The sequence below is a fragment of the Cinclus cinclus genome, chromosome 5, assembly GCF_963662255.1.
Source record: "Cinclus cinclus chromosome 5, bCinCin1.1, whole genome shotgun sequence".
Lineage (NCBI taxonomy): Eukaryota > Metazoa > Chordata > Aves > Passeriformes > Cinclidae > Cinclus > Cinclus cinclus.
In genome coordinates, this window is record NC_085050.1 from 3,965,295 (window position 1) to 3,978,804 (window position 13,510).

The 13,510-nt window shown below is 38.4% G+C and overlaps 1 protein-coding gene across 5 annotated transcripts in view; it reads left to right on the forward strand.

The window, feature by feature from the left end:
- The window catches only part of CTNNA2 (catenin alpha 2), a 403,809-nt gene that overhangs the window by 341,477 nt on the left and 48,822 nt on the right, over window positions 1-13,510 (forward strand). For all 5 annotated transcript variants that reach the window (XM_062493295.1, XM_062493296.1, XM_062493297.1 and 2 more), the window contains 3 exons: window positions 2,279-2,371; window positions 2,686-2,842; window positions 5,772-5,972. In XM_062493295.1, the coding sequence (XP_062349279.1) occupies window positions 2,279-2,371; window positions 2,686-2,842; window positions 5,772-5,972 (451 nt within the window). The remainder of the gene's footprint in view (window positions 1-2,278; window positions 2,372-2,685; window positions 2,843-5,771; window positions 5,973-13,510) is intronic.

Below are 13,510 nucleotides of genomic sequence, written 5' to 3' on the forward strand. Positions count from 1 at the left end.
TTCCCTGCCGGATTGTGGGATAGTATTGCTGCCTGACTGCTGATGATACAGGGCTATATTTATGCAAGGCTTGAAATATATCACAGAAACTATTAAATTTAGGATTATACCTGATGTTTATCATTTATTTTTTAAACATGACTGTAATCCTCTGTGATACATATTTAATGCACCAATAATTGCATTTGTACTCCTGTTTTGGTAGTAACACCCAAAACAATGTACTGAATTCTATTCTACAAAAATAAGGGGAAGAAAAGATTTCTCTGGTGTGTCTGTATCCTTCTCAGAAAAAAACAGGGCACTTTGCAGCATCCAAATATTATCACATTGTATTCTATTTAAAGAGTAATTAACGGACGCAGAGAAGAAGTAAGTTTTATTTTTGCTGTTTATATCTGCAGTGTTCCCTTCCAGAGGAACTCAAAGGCCTGCTTTATAGTTCGATGGCCATTTCATGACATCCAGCCCCCTTCAGTTACACATTTCTATCTGCAAAAAAGTAAATGTTACATCTGAAGCCTTGGGACAAATTCTCAACATATTAATCAGAAAATGTAAGGGCAGTCTGAAAAGCCACTTAGTTCCAATACAGGAAGGTGGCTCTTGCTAAACTTAGTATCATTTACTAGTTTTTAGAGTCTGTAATTTCCACTCATGTTAATGAACTCTAAATATTATCCTGCTTAGCTGTTATTTCTGGTGAAGATGAAAGTGTTTTGTTTGATGTGTGCAAAGAAGTGACTACAGAAAATAGTAAATTAATTGGAAGATGTCAGCTCAGAAGAATGTTTTTGACATGAGGGCTGTAAGGCTGTTAACAAACAGACCAACTCATTTGTCTGATCATTAAATGAAAATAAAAATTACAACATTATGATAAAATCTTGACTAGGAAATGCCTGCGAGACTCTTTCAAGCCTTGGGTTCTTTTCTTGCCTGGGCTTTGGCACTCTGATTTATGCAAACCATGCTGCACAGAACTGGAACTGAAATAGGTTCTATGCAGAACAGATGGATCAGGGCTAAGGCAGAGATGTGCACTGCAGATGAGAACAGATTAATACCACAGGGGGAGACTGGAGGAAAATTGGAAGGATGAGGGCATTTGAACTAATTCATTAATCATTTCCAACTGATAACTATGCCTTCAGGCACAGTAAATAATACCGAGGAAGCATATTTAAAATTTTATAAGTTTGTTTTAATGAAGATTAGAATAAAGAACCATAATTTTGAATGAGTCAAAAGTATCCTGTATTCCCCTATCCCAAAATGTGCCTTAATGATTTAAATATCACAGCGTGCACTGGGATGTGAATTTCTGTTTGGAAAGCCCAGGGCAGATTCATGGAGTTGGCACAAACCTTTTGGGAATGGGATTTTTGGAAGAGCTCTCTGAGCTAGGAGAACATGCTCCTCCACTTGAATCCAAGCCACAGAGATGCAGCTCTGCTGTGTCTGGAGACGTGGTCTGATTTCTAGATCTCATTCAGATGTCTCTCCAAGTCTTCATCTTATCCAAATAGCCTTCAGTCTTTGAGGTTCAGACTTCCCAAAGCTGTACCAGGGTAAGTAAATGTGGATTTAAAGACCTTTGAATGACATCTTCAGATCTATATTACAGAACAAGGTTTCAACTGAGGTATTTCACATCTCTAAATTACATTACCGTTACTAGTGGTTATTTTACTGTGGGGCAGACAAATACATACAAAGAAGTCCACCTGAAAATTAAAATTATTCTAACATGCACAAAACCATCAGAAACAATGAAGATATTTGAGAGATATGTCAATGCCCAGCATCAGTGAAGAGAACAGTTTTGATTATGGGTTGGAAAGTATGATTCTACATGTTAGGACATCAAAAATCCTTCCTTTTGCCAAGCTCAGAGTATGGATGAGTCTGACTACCTACATTAATAATGAATATAGTTCCTAAGAGGAAAAGGAAATTGAGAAATAGAAATGTACAGATAAATGTCTAGGTGTTCAGTATTCCCTATATGACTTCTCAGCAGATGATTTTTAAGCTATAGAGGAGGATGTGAAACACTTGACAGTGAAGGAAGATTCTGAGAAGATGGGTAGTTCAGTTTGCTTGTAAGGAAATAACCTACATGGGTTTCTATTCACCTGCACAGAAGATGTATTATTCCTCTTGTAAAAAATTCTTTCATTTCAGGCAAGCCTTAATAAGAACGGAGAAAGGTATAGAATGGCTCACTCGCCTGAAACTTGATTCTCATCCTGATGGTTTCATGATTTCATTGCAGGTTGCAAATCTGGCCTGTTCAATCTCCAATAATGAAGAAGGTGTGAAGTTAGTCCGTATGGCAGCCACACAGATTGATAGTCTGTGCCCACAGGTGAGTGCAAATCCCTGCTAAAATGTACTTGAGAAGCCTTTTAGCACTTAAAAGCATTAGAAGAAGAGCATAGCCTTGTCTTTGTCATGAGATTGTTGCCTGATTTCCACCAACTGTGAAGAATGCATCCGTATCTTGAGACCCTTCATATCAAATGGGTTGTAATGCTGTAATTTTTAACACAGTCCAGAATCTATTGGAACTTTCCCAATGGAAAAGAAAAAGAAAAAAAAAACAAAAAAACACCAAAAAACAGGAACAAAAAAAAAAGAAAAAAAGCCACTCCTCCTCTAACAAATGGGTTTGACTAACAGGTCATTAATGCTGCACTCACGTTGGCTGCCAGACCCCAGAGCAAAGTAGCCCAGGACAACATGGATGTGTTTAAGGACCAGTGGGAGAAACAGGTGCGAGTTCTCACTGAGGCCGTTGATGACATCACTTCAGTGGATGATTTCCTCTCTGTTTCAGGTACTGAGGTCAAGAGACTTTTCTACAAATACACTCCTAAATTAAAGTATTGGGTCAGAATGGATAAAAGCTATAATTAGTGAAGCATCATTAATCTATTAGTCTGTCTGTATTGGAACTCTGATCTTCTGTACTCTGTACCATGCCATGTTAATTAATCCCTGGTAGCAATGGTTGGCTCTTCACCTCCCAGAAAATAGCCCCTATTTGTGCTTCTATTCGTAGGGAAGCTTTGTTTCAACTCGGGCACAAAGTAGGAATTTGGCCACCTTCTAAAAATGTGTTCCAGACTTGTTACAGGCTGAGAATATTTGTATGAATTGTTGGAATCCTTGTGCAGCTGTGGGCAAGAGGAGGAAAGGTGAACTTTACAGAACCACAGGATGGAATGGGTGGGGAGGGTAAAGGAGGGATGGAGAAGAGAAGGACGCTGACCCTGGGTCACAGTCTTTTCTCCAACCATCCTCCTGGTAAAGTGCTGCAGCTTGTGGCAGAGTGTATTGTTACAATTTGATCATACCCAGTGAATGCTGTAGTTGCAAAGTGTTGCGTGGCTTGGGTTAATTTCTGCTGCAGGAAACTCATTTTTCCTATTTTGCTTAGAAGGGTGCATTTCATTGTTGTGAGTATAGAGGGCTTTGCTTACGTGAATGTCTCGGAAGAGCCAAACTTCATGAGACAGTCTGGGCAAAATGTTGTGTTTCATTCTACATTATTTTCCTTGATATTTCCTAAATTTAAAAAAAAAAAAAGTTTATGAGAAAAAAATATTGAAAGAAAAAATATTTATCATTAAAAAAAATTCCTTCATTTTATTTTTCTGCCCTCTTTATCTTGTTTGGTTGTATCCTGCTACCCTTATTAAGAGGGCAGTGGTTTGGTTTGGTTTAGTTAATTACTCTCCTCTGTTCAACAGCCCTGCAAGTGTTTCTTACAGGCCATGGCAAGAAAATGTAAATGGGCTCTCTGAACAGAAGGGTACTTCAGAATATGGGAGCTCATTGATTTTTATTTGAGATTTGGAGTTGACAAACATTTTCTGGCAGAACTAGTTCTAAGAGAAAGGGATGACCAGACTGAAAACTGCAGACCCAGCCTGTGTGCCAGAGTTGGAAATCTGGCTCAAATGGCCATTTTCTTCTTTGAGTACTTTGCTTACTCCAAGTGCTTGTATCTATAAAACAGAAGTAATTTGAATGGATGATGGGGTTTTTAATTTATTTTTCTCAATTAATTCCTTCAAACAAAGTTTTGACTTAGACCCAAACTTTCCAAGGCAGCTGAAAAGTATTATTTCTGTAAAGTTTGGATTCTTTTTTCCTAATTCTTTGCACAGACATCTCTGTTAAACATTAGGAAACAGAAAGCCTGTTGCCCTTGCTGTAAAGCTTGGTAGCCTCAGCTTACACAGAGTATTTTTATTTTTGGATGTTAAACCAGTGAAGCATTCAAAATGCCACTAGCTGGTTAAATGTACCTCCTGCAATGACACCTCCTCCTCTTCATATTGACTGTCACATTTGATGGTATGCTTTAATAATATGGTGGCTATCAGAAGAAAGTTGACCATAACTTTAAGAAGTTATTTCACATTCCAAATGCATTGTCCAAATTCGTGTATCACTTGTTGTTGGGCAAAATTTGTTTATGCCATGGTAAAAGCAAATTGGTGATGTTGAAATGGAAACAGTGAAGAAAAGCTTTACAAAGCGCTGCTTCTTTATTCTGAGTAGGGAATGTTTTAAGCAAAGAATTTTTTCTTGCATGTTGCTCAGATTCACAGCTCAGGGGACTTTAAGTTTCCACCCAAAGTTGTTGCAGTGTAAAATTCAACATCATGTAAAACATTTCTGAAACCCTCAAATGATCCAACCTTGGAATTTTTAACTGTGAAGATTAGTGAGTCATTCTTTTTAGTGGCAAAGGATAATTAACAAAAAACAGTTGCTGAACTGATTAATTCTGTTTTACTACTACTCCAAAGAACAGCATTTAATTTTTGATTTAGACGTGTCTCTAGCAGAAAATCAAGTTGCTGTTTAGAGTCACTGAGTGTCTCAGACTGAGTTTGGTCAAATAAGAAATTCAGTCATGGTCTTACTAAAGCTATATTTGACTCTACTGACTGCAGAGAAATAATGCCAGACCTAGTCAGAGTCCTCTTCATGCTTTCACATAATTTGTATGTGAGAATACTACATAAATTCTAATACTGCAGCACGTGAGAGTGGGTGGCCTGATTCAGAGCCAGAAAAATAACAATGCATCTCCCAAGAATCCAATAAAGGGTCTCGATATCACCTCCTCTTTACAGAGTCACTGTTGTCATCTCTTGCTTCAGATTATGCCAAGTCACATATAATTATAGTGTGTGTTATTAGAAATTCCCAGCTTATTCTCTGGCATACATGGAGTGAGGGAGATGCCCAGGTTTTGTGCTATCTACAAAGGCCATTTGCTGTTGTCTTTTCAATGTGATTTTTTTTTTTTTTCTGTCTTATCTAGGCAAAAAAGAGCCAAATGTAATAAACATTTTTTGGGAGAGTGTAAATTCACCTTCAGAAAATTGCCCAACTGTTTATTAGAGAATCTACAAAATATTTGACTGCTTTCCCTTTTGCGTTCATTTTAATTGCAATTTAATTATGATAAAATTCAGTGCGATGTTTGAAATTAACAGGACTGGTTTTCAAGGAATTACAGGTTGGGACACACAGTACAGGTAAGATGATGTAGCCCAGTCCCTACTAAAGATAAATATCACAGATTTTTCCTATTATGTGACAATATCACAGAAGTGCTTTTGTTTTTCATCCTGGATAAAGGTAGATATCATTTTTTTTAACATACTGAGATTTGCCCAAATCAGTAAGCTTTGCTATGAGGAAGAGTGAAATGGAACGAGCTGTATTTTTAACATGGATTCCAGAAAACCACATCCTGGAAGATGTGAACAAGTGTGTGATTGCTCTGCAAGAGGGGGATGTGGACACGCTGGACAGAACCGCGGGCGCCATCCGGGGCCGTGCAGCCAGAGTCATCCACATCATCAACGCAGAGATGGAAAACTATGAGACTGGGGTTTACACTGAGAAGGTGCTGGAAGCTACCAAACTGCTCTCTGAAACTGGTGAGTTGGTTGAAATGCTGAAATAATTACTGAAATACTCTTTATTTAGTCATTTAAAACTCTCAGTTGATTCTCTGAAATCCGTAACTCAGAGAGAAATCTGTTCTTGAAAGCAAGGTATAAACAAATGAATTCATGGCCCTGAGTGTGTTTTTTATTCTCTGCTCAGTGCTGTTGCAGGAGTCATACTGACAGGAGCCATGTAAGAGAAGAGGTTCAGTAACACATCAAGACTAGGACACTACATCAAAGTTTCTGTGATTTAAATAAATAATACAGAGCCTTTTTTTCTGAGTTGATTGATTATGTATTATGCATCTCCAGCAAATATTACTCTTTGGTCCATGCAGGTGAATGTACTTGTTGATGACTGAAGTATTGCTAAACAGAACAACTTTTCCTTGAAAAATACATATAAGTAACTGAAAATGCATCACCTGATTGAAACAATATAACAGTCTGCTAGATTGTGTAAAATATGTAGATTGTATAAAAGTAGAAAAGTCTGGGAAGACTGGGAAGAAACATTCTTTTTTTTTTTCTTTTTGATTTTATTTTCAATCTGTTTTTGCCTTGCCAGACCAGAGATTGGATTCATCTCAGTGTAGGTCATTAGGTCTGTGCTGGTCATTTTAAAGCCCTTTATCTCAGTGCTCTCAGTAATTCAGTGCAAGCTGTGCTACCAAGTGCTCTCATCTGAAAGCAGTGGGTTTGGGTGGTTTAGGGTGCACCAAATTTCATTGACTTCACAGGCTGGGTCTCCATGCACTGATCGGGTGCCCTGGTGGGATAGAGATGCACAAATTGTGGGTGTCTGGAAGTGTCTGAGCTGATCCTCCCCTGCCTGATTGCACTTGTTCATCTGAGGTCTGAAACCATCAAGACTATTTTAGAAGGAACAAAATGAAAATTGCACCAGTTCAGGACATGTCAAATGTGACTTTCAAACCAAAAGCCCAGGAATGGCCCTGTGAGATGGAAAAGCAAAAAAACTGTTCTAGATCTGTAGTCTCTGTGTTTGCTTTGAGAACAGGAATCAACAAAATAATCTAAAAAACTGATTTGGGGATGATTAAATATTACTCGTGGTAATGTAGCACCCATATTAATGTCAGCCTATTTTTACTCCCCGGAAAGAGATCAGTGGAATAAATCCTGTAAATTTAGCTTCCTTTTAAAAGTTTATGAGCTGGTTCTATAATTCACAGAAGGAAAATAATCTGTTCAGTTTGACGTGGTAAAATATTTTGTTGCACTATTCTGTTAAAGTCATCTTTTAGTCAAGGAGGGGTTATGAAGAATTTTTCCTACCATTAAGATTTATTAAACAAAACAAAATGCATGTTCAAGCTTTTTATTGAGCTAAAATTTCTGACCCAAGATTCTATATGTTTTTTTTTAATTGAAAATTTTTCAACAGGCAGGTGTAAAGTGCCATTACATAGATCAATAATATGCACAGTAAATACTTATATTCCATATTTAATTCACTTTTTGATATAATTTGAATTATAACCAAGTCCTGTAAACTCTGGACTGAGCGCATCTTGAAAATGTCAATGTGTTAATGTTGGGATTCAATAGTTAAGAGTAAGTCCCTCTTCCTGCAAGTCAAAGGTACCTATTTGTACCTCTTTTCTTATTTTATAAAGTGGAGATAAACTTGTGAGTATTTAAAAAAATTTAAAAGATTATTTTTACAATATTAAGAACTTTATATCATGTACAAATTGTGTAGCAGTAGTTGAGGGGAGAGAAAGGACCCAAATTCAATGAAGCTGATGAAGCTTAATCCATTTTTGCCAGTAGTGAATGTGGATCATTAATATTAGAGCACAATTTCTATCTGCAGCTTTTCAGACCATTTAAAAGGCATTGATTATGATTTCTGTATGATTTTAAAAAAAAAGTAAAATTAACTGACTCATTTCATCGCCTTAGAATGAAGTGGTTAAAATGGAATTTAGACCCCACTGTGCCATTCTGGAATCACCATCCTTGGAAGTGTTCAAAACCCTGCGGATTTTGAACCTGTGGATGTGGCACTTGGGGACCTTGGACCCTGGTTAAACGCAGGGATAAAGGCAGAAAGGGAAGGAAGTAAGAGGAAACAGCAGAATTGCTGTTTGAATATTGAGGACTCATCCTGCTCTGTACCCAGAGTGACCAAAGCCAGCTGAGACTTTCCCATTGCCTTCACCCAGGAGGAGACTGAGGTGTACTCAGCAGTTCAAAAGCTGTAAAAACTGAAAGCAAGAAGCCTGTGCTTCTAAACAAATAAAAAGAATTGTCCCTAGAAAGAATCCAGGAACAGGCAATGAGGCCAGATCGTATTTTCCAAGATTTTTGAGGCTTAGGAAGGAGAAAAAGCCATGACATTCTTTAAAGGTCAAGAAGGTTGGATTTAGGCTGGGAAAACTGGAGTAGACTTTGCAGGGTTGTGATGAAAGGAAGTGAATGGGAAATGAAAGGGATAAGAGCAGAACAAGTAGGACTGGAATTGCCTGGGAAAGGCTGTGAAAACTTCCCCAAAAATTTTTTTTTTTTTTTTTTTTTTGCTCCAGTTTGCACTGGGGTGTCTGGAAACCATCCTGGAACAGCAAGTACCATACTACTTGGGTTACTTCTGTGAAGGACACTGGAAATTTAAAATCGTCTGATTCACACCAGAAATTGGCGTTTCAGCTTTTAGCATGTTTTAAAAATATCCCAGTAACTTTGTAGCTTGCTGGTTTTAAGTAGGTCACTCCAGCTTCTGTTTTGACGCATGTTTTTTTATTTTGTTGTTATCAGAATGGACTGAAGTTGAAAATCAGCACTACTGGCAATTCAGCAATAAGCCTGTGAGAGTTTTATCAGTGTGAGTAGGGCAAACTTTAAAGATATTTATCACTAGGAAAAGGCAGCTCGATGTTATCAAAGCTAATACTAAAATGTGGGAAAGATGAATTTTTCAGCAGTGATATGAAGGGAAACAAAATGTAGAAGCAAGAAGATGAATTTAGGCATAGCTGTAATCAAAAAAAAAAAGCCATATTGAATCTGAGGGAGAGCTAAAATATGTGAAATGGAGCCTATTTAAAAAATAAATGATGTTAAATTCATGCTTTATGGGAGTTCAGGTAGTTATAGTAAAACTTACGGATACCATCATCCTGAGAACATGAGATCATATATCCAGGAGTTTTGATCAAATTATGACTTTTATTCTGCAAAATACGTGTAGCATTTTCTTTAAAGTTTTGCAAAACTGAAATCAGGTCAAGGTGTCACCAACAAAAAAACAATAATGCATTATTAAAGAAAATGTACTTTACAAAAGGACCAGAGAACACCCAAGATTGCGTTCCAAGATTGTTTGATCCAAAGAATTTTTTAACCAGAGAAACTCTGATCAATATACAAAGGAGTACACTAAGAAATCTTATAAAGTGCATTATGAAGCAATTAAATGAGACATAAGAGATGAGTAAATTACCACGGTAGCTCAAAGCTGAAATGCTAGTTCTTTTTCTTTTCACTTTTAGAGTTTAAAAATGGAATACAGTGCTAAAGGAGACTATAATGTAATTGATCTACATTTTCAAAGGCTTTTCCTAATGTCCTGCACATGCAGCTGTTTTGCAAATGGGTAACCATGGGGTGAGTGTTAAGGCCTTTGATGGATTAAGAGCTGGTGACAAGGCACAAGCAAAGCACAAGTGATCATTTCTCAGCAGGCAGGAAGGGAAATCTTGTGACACTTCAGGGAAGTGGTTGGTGCACGTTGCATTCATGAACAGGTGAATAGGCAGCAGCAAAATTTGCCGAAAACAAAATGCTGTGTGGGCTGGTTGGGAGAGAAAGACAAGACTAAAAGATATTTTCATTTAATCTCTCTAGGTAAATGGAAAATTAAATCTATGTTATATGCATTGAAAGAAAGGTTCTGAGCTAATTCATCATCTCAGAAAAACTGTAGCACTGTAATGGGCAGCTGAGAAATCTTACTTTTTTCATGCTCAACAGCCTCACATCCGTGCTGAAGATTCTGGTTGTGCTTATAGGAGGATATTCACTGTATACACCAGGTAGATATTTCTACTTGGTTCTCCACAACCCAAAGATACTCTAGAAATGGAAGAAGGTCAAGATAAGGATTACATAATAAAAGAAAATTCAAGATTTAGATGTGAATTCACTCAGTGAGAGTTTAAAAAACACCAAGGTTATCTATTTTGGATGTGTCAGACACCTTGTATAATGAATATTGGGTTAATATAATAGAAATGTTCATTTTCATAAACCAGTATTATTTAATCACTGTTCAAATCTGTTCTCGAAAACACTTCAGGCTCTTAAAAGCCTTTTTTTTTTTTTTAATAAGGAGGGTGGTGGTGGTAGAAGTAGAAAGAAATTCACCAGATCTAGAAAATATTGGCAGAGAAATGGAGTGAACATCCATCCACCAACTCCAACAGAATGTTTTGTGAATACAAGTGTGAATTGTACAATAATGTTTTAAAATAAAAGCACTGGTATTCCTTGCATCCCCTTGCCTACACACACCTACATATTGATATACACAAGCTTAGAGCTAAGCCAGGAAGGGTGGTTTGCTTTTTACATAACCTACTTGGTCTCCAACAGCATGAGACTGCTTTCTTGAGGGAATTTTCTGAAGAGTTTGCTTTAATTTGAAATACTAACCTGAAGGGTGCTCTGTTTGGCAGGAATATTTTGAGGGCGCTCACTCTGTGTAGTCTTGCACAGGTAGACAGGAGAGTGAGACAGCTGAAACTGGTGAGACACAAATATCCCTGCAGCTGATGTTTGTTATCCTCCTCTGTCCACTTTGGGATGTACCTGTCCCCAATCAGTGGCTTCCTGTGCTGGCCAGGTGGTGAACAGCACCTACCTGGCTTCTGCCCTGACATTTATCTTTCTGTGAATGGCAGTTCAGTCAGGACAAAGTTTGAAGGTGTGTTTTCCCCTTGTGTGTGTGTGTGTGTGTGTGCGCGCGTCCCTGTCTCCCAGCACGTGGTAACATAGCTCCAGACATGTCATTAATTTCTGTTAATGTCCATCTCACCTGGGCTGCACATGAGCAAATCCATTCCTTCCATTCCCACGTCAATCTGCTTGGTTGCATAAAGTTTTAACCTTCTGAGAAATGCCAGAAGACTTAACACAAGTGGGCCAAAGGGTCAGGACTTGGCCATAAATTCAAGGAAGCCTGAGAACATTGTTTTTATGGGCCGTGGCTAAATCAGTGTTTGGCAGTGAAGGCTGATTCTTCTTGAAAGTCTTGTGCTCACTGCAAACTCTATAGGGTGTGGATATTCATTGTTCTACAGCTCACTTTTAACCACTTCACCAGTGTGAGACACAAGGGGTTTGATATCCAAAACAGAGCTGGGGAAGGGTCTGGAGCACCAGGAGCAGCTGAGGGAGCTGGGAAAGGGGCTCAGCCTGGAGAAAAGGGGGATCAGGGGGGACCTTGTGGCTCTGCACAACTCCCTGACAGGAGGGGACAGCCAGGGGGGATTTGGGATCTGCTCCAGGGAACAGGGACAGGAGGAGAGGGAAAATGGCCTCAGGCTGGGCCAGAGCAAGTGCAGATTGGATATCAGGGAAAGTTTCCTTCACCCAAAGGCTTGTTCAGTTCTGGCACAGTGCCCAGGACAGTGCTGGAGTCCCCATCCCTGGAGGGATTCAAAAGCTGTGTGGATGTGGCACCTGGGGACAGGGGTCAGTGGTGGCCTTGGCAGTGCTGGGGGAATGGTTGGATTCCATAATCTGAGGGATCTTTTCCAACCCAAACATTTTTGTGATTCTATGATGTGATGTTATGTTTCTGTAGACTTTTATAAAGCTTTTTCTTTTAGATTAGCAGTATAATAGTCATGACTGAAACGTAAATTATATCAGACCAGGTCTTTAAAACATTCTGTGAAGTATTTAAAATCTTCTGATAAGGAATGTACAGTTCTTCTAGAAACAGGCTTTGAAAAACACTTTGAGCTGAATAAGGTGTCTTATTTCATTCCTTATGCATCCTTCAAATGAAACAGAAACTTTGCTGTCTTTGACAGAGGATGTTAGTTGTCCCTTAGGAATGATCTTTTAAATACCTGTTTTAATACGTGAACATCCCAGTAGATTGCATTCTTTCTTCAGTTATGTAAATTAACAAATTAAAAACAAAAAAAAAACAAAAAAAAAAACCCACACAGACACAGAAAACAACAGAAGAAATTTTGTCCAGAGCCCTGAATTTTTTAAGCTGTAACTTTGTGAATGTTTCATTCTAAAACCTCTTAAATGTGGATAATGGCTGAGCATTTTTTTTCTAAGACACTATATATTTTTTTTTTGTAATGTAATGGATCATTCATTTCTATTTTTCTCCTATGATAGCCTTAAGTTTACAATCCTGCCCATCATTCTAGATAATTTTCTTGATTTATGTGACACAAGCAGCTGTGATGTTTAGGAGAAGCACAGACATTTTCAGGGATCCTGGAACTTTTAGCAGTGTAGTAGTCCAAACCTTTATACTACCATGTAATCCTTGAAAAATCCTACCCACAACTGACCAGATTTTTATAGCCATTTAAGGGCCACGTTGATAAGGTGATTGGCACTTTAAATGATGTGTCTCTATCAACATGGCATAGGGGAAAATCAGTTTTCATAAGGACAGGTACAAATTCTTGAACGAATACAGAGCCATGAGGGCCAGCCAGAGGGCAGAGTGGGGTGCAGTGGTACAGGAAAGCAGTCACTTCTCCATTGGAGAGCAGCTCAAATATCTGATTTGTCTGGCTCTAGGGAACAACCCCTGGTCTTTGAGAAAGAGCTGCCCTTGGATCCAAATCCCTGAATTCTAAAAGGAGTCAAGTAGGTGCTTGTCTTTTCAAAATGAAGCTCTAAGAAAGAGCTCTGCTGGTGCCTTTCAAAAATTGTCTTTTGGCCAGAAAAATGCCCCAAAGATGAGGCCCCTGGGAACTCTTCAGTTCCAGTGAGACTGGGAGGGAAAGGAGCCACATTGTGCTCAGCCTGATTCAGAGCCAAAAGTGTGCCAGGATTTGGTGCACAAATGGGGCTGATTTATGCCTAAACTTGGTTGTCTGAATCAGACATCAGGTCCAAGGCAAACACCTCCCTCTCTGTTTAGTGGGCACAGGAAAATCAGAATTTTATCCAGCTGAACTTGAGTTTTTAAAGTAGGGTAGGTTTGATCAATTGTCTCATGGAAGCATCTATTGTTCTCTGCCTGGTTTAAGGAAAGAGATTTAGAACTTTCAGTTGTATGATGTCAGACAAAACCAGACCAAATTTCCTGACTCCCATTGATGCTACTAAGAATTAGAAACACAGGCACCTGAAGGGTCCTTGACCGTTATTACTTTTTTTGTGTCTTAATTATCCCTTTCTACATTTCTGAGCATTCACATCTATTTAAGATTCTGAGGAATTCAAGTTCCTAAATAATAAGGCTATAAAAGTCCAATCAGCAAGGCATTCATTTAATCTTGCATATTAATGAGACTTTT